This window comes from Pogoniulus pusillus, chromosome 33 (assembly GCF_015220805.1).
Source record: "Pogoniulus pusillus isolate bPogPus1 chromosome 33, bPogPus1.pri, whole genome shotgun sequence".
Taxonomy (NCBI): Eukaryota; Metazoa; Chordata; class Aves; order Piciformes; family Lybiidae; genus Pogoniulus; species Pogoniulus pusillus.
Window position 1 is genome coordinate 1267506 of NC_087296.1, and position 9461 is coordinate 1276966.

Genomic DNA, 9461 nt, shown 5'->3' on the forward strand with positions numbered 1-9461 from the left:
GTGGGAAACGGATTTCTTTTTTTTCCCCTTCCACCCCCCCTTCCTGTTGATCTCTTTCCCCTTTAAAATAAAACAAGGTTAAGGGTTTCGATATTGAAATGTTAACCATCCTGATTCACAGAAGTTTATGTAAACGGAGCCTCCTCCGCTTTTGTCTCAAAAATCAATCCCTTCTTCCGCGCCGAAATGATCCATCCCCACTAGGACAGGGACAACGAACCTTCCTGTTCCCTCTCTGTTCACGGAAAGAGAATAGGACCCTGAAAATATTCCTAATTAAAAAAAAAGGAAAAAAAAAAAAAAAAGCCCCAAAACTCTGAAAAAAATAAAACAAACAACCGCCCCAAAAAGAACTACCCTAAAAAAAAATCAACCAACCAAACAACCCCCCAAAAAACAACGACAAAAAAAACCCCAATCACACACACACCCCCAAAAAAAAAAACCAAGCAACCAAGCATCAAGAGCAACGAAAACAAAATCCCCAAACCCACACAACCAAAAATCTACATATTGGACCACCTGGGGGGGTTCGTTTGTTTGTTTGTTTGGGGCGAGGGTTGTTGATTTGGGGTGGGGGTTGTTGATTTGGGGTGGGGTTTTTTTGTTTGGTGATTTTTTTTTTTTGAAGGGGAGGGCGTTTGGGGCTGGTGTCCCCCACCCCCTGCCCTTTTCATTTTTGATACTGGCAGGGGTCAGAGAAGAATTACCTCTCTAGCTATAGCGACCAGCCTGGCTTTGAGTGAAGCTCTTTGGCATCTCAAAGATTTAGTGACGCTTTTTTAAATAAGGCTACATTTCTTGGCATTAAATATTTAATGTTAAATTGGGAGAGTAGGATTTTTTTGTTTTAATTAACATTAGCTCAAGAATTAAATTATCAGGAAGATCTGCTTTAAACAACAACAACAACAAAAAATTAAAAGCAGCATGTTTTCTACTGTCTTCAGCGGTCTGGAGCCTTTCCAAACGCTGCTCACTGAAAAATGCAGGTCTGAGAGGTGTTCTCCTCCGGAGGCAGAAGAGTTTTAGCATCGAAATAATACAAGCTACCCCAGCCGCTCAACACTTTTTGCCCTTGACAGATGTAATCTTCTGGAGACCCAGTAAAGCGAAATCAGGGGTAGAGAGAACAACACAGGCAGTTCAACAGCTTGTAAGAATTACACAGCCGTTAAGAGAAGGAGCTCGCTGGGGAGAAAAAAAAAACCCTCTGCTCGGTTTGTCCAGTTTATTTGGTGGCACTGTTTAGATTTCTGGGTGTGAGATGGAAACAGTACAAAGATTCCTGTGCGTGTGGCTCTCCTGGCATTTCACTCCTAGAAAACTCTCTTGTTTCCAAACCGAACCCGGAATGTTGTGACCTCCTCTCTCTCAGACGAACCCCTCAGCCGTAAAAATAAAAGCGCACAGAGAAACGCGCACTGATTCTTGCTGCCTGTCCCCCTGTCCTCCGCCCCGCCTGTACATCTTCCTGCCCGTGACCACGCACAAGCAGCCCCCCGAGCAGACCCTCTCCGGGCAGCTGGAAATTCGCTTTGGTGCCGAGGAGAGAGAGCATGAGTTAGACTCTGGAAGGGCAACACAGCTTCTCAATCCTGGCTCCTCCAGCATATCTTGCAGCACATGACAGGATACTGCCGTGCTCCCGAGCCTCTAGCTGCCCACCTTCAGCTCTGTGCCCAAACCAGGGAGCCTCTCACCCTGCTTGTATTGCTTTCCTCTCCAGAGAAAATCAAGCAACTGGACCCCCACACACACCCTCCGGTAAATCTATCCAGCATCACTGCCCTGCCTTTCAGAGCGGCTTTTCCGTCGGGGACATAATTTCCGCGGCTGCCACTACCTGCCCTCCCTTCCCAGCGAAGCGATAACTCCACAAAGGGGCCAGGATTGTCCGTGTCGTGGTGCCCCCCTCCACTCTCGGGAACAACCTCAAAGAGCCAACACACAAGGAAATCTGCACCGGGACCCGTAGCCCCGCTCCCGGAGCCCCCCGAGGTTTTGGGGAGAGGCCCCGGGCTCGGGTTCCGCACGGCCGCAGCACCGAGAGGCCTCTCGTGGGCGAGCGGGTCGTGATCAATGCGACACCGGGCACCTCGCCACTTCCCTTCTCCCTCACTTCCTCGGAGGTGCGTGGGCAGGAGACCCCGGTAGGACCACGGCCCTACGCAGGGTACGCGGCCCGGAGGGCTGGGACGGCAACAAGCTTGGGAGGGACGACCGAGCCCTTTTGGTGCCTGCTCGCTGCCTTTCTGTTTAATTTGCAGTTTGTCTTTAATGAGGCCGCCAAGGCTCAGCCACCCCTAGGTCTCCGCGCTCGAATTAGCATCGGCGGCGGGAGGCAGCGGCCCCGGCCCCGGCGCACTTGGCCGCAGGGTTCCCCAGGGCATTCAAACATCCAGCGCGGCCACCGAGGAACGGGGATCAGCTATTCTTCTCTTCTCGTGATTACTCACAGCCTACAAGCAACACCATATGCTTCTTCTGATCAAACAACCCGCTACATAGGCAGCAGTAATTGACGAGACCTGCTGGAAATCACGCAGAAAGGTAGCCCACTGAGACCGCAGGAGTTGACAAATCATTGCTAATAATCCTTTTAGGAACATCACGGGCAGCAGCGTTTGCAATAGCTTTATTTTTATAAAGTATGCGCTGACAATATAAAGGACAACTCAGTCTCCTTTGAAAGTGTCCCGCATAATGATCTTCAAGGTGGCAGAGCGCAGTGAAGAGGCTTGATGAGCTTTAATTAGTATTTTTCTTTCTAAAGGATTAATTTATCCCTTCGGTTCTGTGTGACTGGGAGGTGTGGAAGACAATTTGTTTAAGCTATTGCAAAACGCACTAGACTAGAAAATAGTGCTACAGACTTGAAGTATAAACCTTTGTACGCGACCATGGCGGGTACCTCAAGTCCAAATGACTCTCTGGGTTGCATTTTAAAAGCAGAATTAGGACCATTCAAAGCTAGAATTAGGAGCAGCAGCTACCAGACGTAATCAGGTTAAAAAACAAAACCCGGCAACAAACCCAAACAACCGAACAAACCGTTCCGACACCAAAGCAAAGCAAACCCAGGCCCTAGTATGTACTCTTGATTTGTAAAACAGGCAGAGCGACCAGCTCCAGGTACAGACACAGAAAGCACAGAGGGACTTGGCTAGGATACTTTGTTCCTCATCTGCACACTTTACAACAAAAGATTGAGGTTTTTTCTGTTGGTTTTGTTTGTTTGTTTGTTTTGGTTTGTTGTTTTTTTTTCTGGGTGGAGGGGACAAAAAAAGCTTTTAATGCTATTTCTTTTACCTCTCGATCGAATTGACCTAAATAAAGGATGCACGACATACCTTCGGTGCTTTGTTTTTTTTTTAGGGGTTTTGTTTTACCTCATCTTTTACAAAAAGCAGCAAAGTGAGAACGCAGAACTTTATCCCGACTCTCTTAACTTTCTGTGCTGTTTGTTTTTCTCAGCAGCCTGTTTAGAAGCCTCGAGACGGCGACTTTAAATCCTAATTCTACTCCAAAGTAGGACACACTGTAGGACACTGCTATTGCTGGACAGACGGGACCGTGGAAGTCAATATCAAGTTGACTGATCACGGAAGAGAAGCAGGCTCTACAGAGCGACTGGTAAAAATATCCGAGGTCTCTTAAGGCCCCTAAACCGCCGCAGTGAAGCTCAGGGCGAGCCCCACGGCATTGGCTCTGCGGCTGGGTGCCGTATTTATTTGGGCTGTGCGTGTGTGGGCAGGCGTGTGCCCTACCTGCACACAGCACCTTCGCTCCGTACTTGATCTAAGCCTTGAGGACTTCGCATAGGCTTATGTAAATATTTACCCATATATTAACTCCCCCCATAGCCGGACTATAAATAGGGGTGAATCGCCCCCTCTTTCCCCACACACGTGCTTGGCGGGGGAAGCACATCTTACTAGGGGGAGACTGGGGGGGGGGGGGGGGGAAGAAAACCCTTGTTTGCTTTAGCAAGGCTCAGTGCCTTCAAGTGTTGACAAAAAGCACCTTAACTCCCCAACCAAACCTGCCGGCGAAGTATTTACGCCATAGAAAAAAGTGCGAGCGGAGAGCACCCTGCCTCTGAGCACACCACTCCAGGCCATTTGTCTCTGGGTTTTTAAAAGTAAAACCGACAAGAAACACCTAAATAAGAATGGAAATAGAGGCCGACAAGCCATTCCCACCTACCTTCTGGAAAAACCACCCTCATTTTTAAATAGCTGGTGGTGAGTCTGATTATGGATGCTTTGTCCAGCTGAGAGGTGATAGCGGAGGGCAGGGGTAGTAATTTAGCCAGTTCATAAAATTCGCTGTTTTCTTTCTCCCGTCTAGTCCGGGCGGCATTTTTGGACTTCTCTTTCATGATGTTTTCTTCCCCCCTTTCTTCCTACAATTTAAACTCCAGAAATTCATCCAAAGGTGGAAGGGAAACTTTCAGCTGTGCTTCATCTCTCCGGAGCATCACGCTGTGGTTCCGAGCGCAGCCATGGCTCTCACGCCGTTCACTTGTGTAGAATGCAAACAAAAATTGAAGACCAGAGAGGTGTTCTTAAAAGAAAAATCAACCTTTACCAATAATTCTCTGAAAGCAGAGTCAATCACATGGGAGAAGGCATTTATCCAATGCAGCTCAGAAACTCCAAGCAACTGCAGGAAGAAACAATCTAAAATTAAAAAGCTGGAAGCTTGCGGCACCACACAGCAACCAAAGGAGGTGTTTCTGGCCTTTTTTTCCTACTCATGGCGGGCAGCAGAGCTCCTCGGCAGAGCCTCATCATAATCCCGTTTCTTCCCGTGGTCTGCTGTCAATCCGAGCCCCGAAACGCTGCTTTCCAGGGCGCTGGGTGACTTCCTGGGAGCCTCTGTGAAGACAACACCGAGTCCTGGGATGAGAGAGCCGGGACACAACGAGGAGCTGCGGGAAATAATAACCAGCAGCCAAGGCTCTGCCAGGGGTAGGCTGCGTTTGCTCCCACCAGAAAGGAAAGAAAAAAAACCCAACCCAACAAAACCCAACCCAACAATCCTTCAAAAGTCTCTCTTTTTCTCGTCGAGCGCAGCGCGGAGCAGCCTGCCCCGCACCCTCCTCCCACAGCCCTCATAACCCTCAGCCCAGGTGTGGGCTGCATGGGCCAGAACGAAACCAGCCCCTAACTCCCGGTCAGGGGCGGAGGAGTTACCGGCTGCTCCCGGGGCTGCGCCGGCCCCTCCGCTCTGCACTCCCGCGGGCTCGGATCAACCCGGCCCCTCATCGGGGCAAGCGTTTCCCATCCCGGAGTAGTTCTACTTTTTCCTTTGTTTTATATTTTTCCTTTTCCTTTCTCCCTTTTCCTCCTCCCCTTCTTTTTTCTTAATTACTTTTTTTTGGTGTTGTTGTTCTGTTTCCTTCTCTTTTTTTTGGTCTTTTTTTCCCCTTTTCCTCCTCTTTATTCTCTTCTTCTACTCTTTCTTCCCTTTTCCCCCCCTCTATTTCCCCTATCTTTCTTCTTTCTCTCTCTCTCTTAATTTTTTGTTGGTTTTTTCCCCCCCTTTTTCCTCCCCCCTTCTTCCCCCTCCCCCCCTTCGCTTTTTAATTTTGCCCTCCACTAGTCTGCTTCCCTCACTCCCCACCTGGAATCGAAGAGGCGTGGGCTGGTGATGTTCTGCCTACCCCAGCTGCACCCCAGCCCGGGGAACCACGCTCTGCTCACCCTTACCCCAATCCCCAAATCCCTTCCCATAACATCACATTTTTTCCAAACAAATTGTTTCTTTCCCCCTCTTTTTCCACCGGCCTTGCCTCCTCCACCTCCGAGGCTCCGCGCTGAGGTTGGCAGCTTGTGGGTGGGTTGCGATCTGTGGGGTTGTACCTACCTTGAGTGCCTGAGCCCGGCAGCCTGCGGAGAGCTCTCCCGGGGCGAGGAGCCCAACTCTTTAATTGGCTCATTAATGGTACAGGGAAAAGTTTGCGCCTGTCACTGCTCCTGACACCGATGGCAGGCAGACATTGCCGCCTCCCCAGCCCCTTTATCGGCTCCCAGGCTCTCCCTCTTTCGCAAAACCGGGGGGGGGGGGCGAGATGGTGTGGGCAGGGGGGGGGGTGGCAGTGGGGGGGCGCGCTCGGTATTAATGAAGAATCCCTAATTTGCGGCTGAGAAATGCCTAATAACTTCTTGATGGCTAAAAGCCCTTTTAGCACAACTTCATTTCTCCCCTAGCCCCCCCCCCCCCTCTTCCGCGCCCCCTCTGCCTCTCCGGCCAAACCCTCCCTAAATGCCACTCACGGACTCACCTCGCTTCCCATTGGCTGCCCCCACCCGGCGCCCGGCAGCTGATTGGTGGAGGCGCGGTGACGGCGCTGCGCGCCGGACGGAGCCCCCGCCCCTCTGTCTCTCCCTCTTCCCCGCGGCGGGGGTCGCGCTGGCCCTCCCCGCTCCCCTCAGTGCGTACCGGCCCGCTCCACTTTGTTGTTATTTATCTGGGGGTTTTGGGGCCGTCGCCAACCAAGCGACTCCCCGGGCTCCCCTGGGGACTGCGGGTTGTGAGGATCGGCTGTTTTATCCCCCCCCCTCGCCCAAACCCCCAAGGGAAATTAACCGCCTCCAAAACTTCCAGCCACCCCCAAAGGCAATGGTCGCTCTTGGGAGAAATAAGCTTCAGCCACGTCCCCTGTCACACCCTTCTAGCCCCCCCCTTCAAGGGGGTACGGTTCAGCCCAGGGGTGATGCGCTGTGGGACAGCGTGAAACGACTCGCAGGGTGTCGGGGCGGGGGAGGAGGAAGGGGAAAAAAATTCAACAACAAATCTTCTTGCTACGTGCTGAAAAAAACCCCACTGTCAATCCTGCAAACAGACCAAAAAAGAGCAAAAATCACCCCAAACCCAATCCTCCAGCAACAGGAGACAGAGATACTTTAAAACTGCCCGCAAAGTCGATGTGGAACGAGGTGGTGGTGGCGGTAGGGTCTTTCATTCACGGGGGCTGGCACTATTCCTGATATCCCTAGTCCCTGGCAAAAAAAAAACCCACCCAACCAACCAACTGACCAAAAAAACAACAGAAACAGCTTCTAAACCTGCTGGCTCCTGAAAAAAAAAAGAGTAGATAGAAGGAGAACGCCTGTGGAGTCCTCCCTAAACCCGTAACGGACTCTCAAAAGCCTGAAATTATTGCCAAACCACTCGGTGAGAGAGTTCGGCTGAAATAATTGCTTAAAATGAGATTGTCCTGGCGCGGCGGCCGCCGGGGTATTCGAGGAAGAAGGAATCACCTAGGTTTTCGAAAGAAAAAATGTGTGTGTGGGGAAAAAAACCCCAGACCACTAAAACAGCCTTGGAAGCGCAATGTCCCTTTTGCTCCACGGAGGGCTGCAGCTTTGCTGCTTATCACCTTAAATCTCCCTTCAGTTAACAGCTTTCCCTGTGTTCATTTGGGTAAATAAAGGAAGGATGGAAGGAGAGGCGTTCGACAACTCCTCTGGGTGTCCAGGCGTCGACGAGCAGCAGAGAAACGGATCTACCTACCCTGAAATGTTCTTTTGATTGTCTTGTTTATCGAGGCGACCCGTTGCTAAACAAACAGAAATGCGGAGTCATTCAGTGACCGTGTGGAAAGAAGGAAAGAAAGATAGAGAGAAAGAAGGAAGGACAGAAAGGAGCAATGAGGGAAAGAAAGAAAGAAAGAAAGAAAGAAAGAAAGAAAGAAAGAAAGAAAGAAAGAAAGAAAGAAAGAAAGAAAGAAAGAAAGAAAGAAAGAAAGAAAGAAAGAAAGAAAGAAAGAAAGAAAGAAAGAAAGAAAGAAAGAAAGAAAGAAGAGACAAAGAAAGAAAAAAGAGACAAAGAAAGGAAGAAAGAAAGGGAGAAAGAAAGAGAGAAAGAAAGGAAGAACGAAAAAACAACAACCACCCCTCTCCACTCCCCTGTTAGGTGTTGAAACGATCGCTTTGTCAAAAAAATCTTCCCTGTGCCTTACTGCATTCAGGTGTAAAGTGAGTTTAGGAGGGAAGAGGAAGGGGAAAAAAGGAGGGGGAAAAAAAAAAAGCAAACTCCCAACATATTCCTTCTGGTTTTCATTTGAGGTAATTCTCTATCTAACCGCCCCTGGCGTCTCTCGCAGGGTATTTAGACATATGGGCAACAACTGGGCTAACACGGTCAGGTAGCTCACGAGTTATTTGTCACCAGGAGCCGCAGGGAATGTCCTTTACAGCACCCTCAGGTTGGGAAAAATAAAGAAATCAGACGGATACACTCCGCTAGTTTACAGCAGGGAAGGTGAGCATCCCCCTGACCGAGCTCGCACAGCCCCAGTGAGGACGGCAGCTCTCCCGCTGTACCGGGACTCGGGCTCTTCCCGGTGGGTGCCGGCCGCCGTCCCGGTTCCCTCAGTGGCAGGAGCCCGGGGAGCTTGGACTCGACGAGTCCCTGGGTAATTTTTGATGTGTAAATGCCACGGTACATAAAGCCCAAGATGTGGAAGGAGCAGCGCACGGAAGGCGATTATTAAGCTTGTCAAGTTGTACCGACCGCGGAGAAAATCCCCGCGCCGCGGAGCGACTGGCATGGGGTAGGGGACATTGCCCGGCAAATCTCAAGAGGCAGTTCCCGAAGGATGGGAGAATTTTGGGGTCGTTTCAGAGGCATAAACCTTGATTTCTCTCCTCAAAATACGCTATTTGTGACTGCGGAGATGAGAGTGAGCATTGTCCTGCTGCAGGGACAGGGCAGGACATTTATCTGCCCAAGCAGATAAATTCGTGGTCTTCCTATCCACTGACACTCGCCGTGGGTGCAGTGAGGCCACCACCACACCCCACTGAGGCTGCAGGGTCTCGGACTGGGGTCACACGGCGCTGTTTAAAACACGAAGTGAAGGCACAGCGACGGGTTGACCCCATCGCAGCTACTCCGCTGTCGGAGAAGGGTTTACAACAGTGAGAGTGCTGCCAGCGCCTTGAGGACACCTGAGAGCAGAGTGGCTGAGCCTCGGGAGGTGCGGGGAGGGTCCCCCGTGTCCTTCCCCACGCCGTGTCTGAAGCGCGGAACAAAGAGGCTCGGCAGCACCAAGGGGTCGGGGCACGGAGGAAGGGGACCGGGAGACCTCTTCCACAGAATTCAGACGTATCCGTTCTTGCGGGAGAATACTCTGGAAAACAGAGAAAATAGGGCAAACGGAATAAAGGGGTGCCGCAGCCCAGCCGGAGTCTGAAGACACACAATAAAATGGGTCTCCGAAGAAAGGCTGGGTGAAAGCAGAGCGCTTCACGGCCAGGTTTCCAAGCCCACGTAGCGGAAAAGTTGTGTGAGCAGGCACATCACGCAGCGTGTAGCGCGGAGTGCCTGTGCGTGCGGAGAAAGGGCTGGGGGGTGGAGAGAACTGTGTAAATCAAAGCAGAGATGGGGAAGAAGAAAGAAAAGCCCCACCGGGTCACTTCCCTATAAGACAAGTCTGATCCAGTTTC

General features: G+C 50.9%; 1 protein-coding gene across 2 annotated transcripts in view; it reads right to left on the bottom strand.

Moving 5' to 3' along the window:
- The window catches only part of SIM1 (SIM bHLH transcription factor 1), a 48870-nt gene extending 42649 nt beyond the window's left edge, over window positions 1–6221 (bottom strand). Inside the window, exons 1-3 of one of the 2 annotated variants that reach the window (XM_064170028.1) lie at window positions 5875–6221; window positions 4760–4883; window positions 4210–4668 (exon numbers count right to left, since the gene is read on the bottom strand). In XM_064170028.1, coding sequence (XP_064026098.1) covers window positions 4210–4384 — 175 coding nt within the window. In that variant the 5' untranslated portion in view covers window positions 4385–4668; window positions 4760–4883; window positions 5875–6221. Of the gene's footprint in view, window positions 1–4209; window positions 4669–4759; window positions 4884–5201; window positions 5348–5874 lie in introns of those variants that run through there. The other variant, XM_064170029.1, reaches the window with a different exon arrangement.
- Between the last annotated feature and the right edge of the window lie 3240 nt (window positions 6222–9461).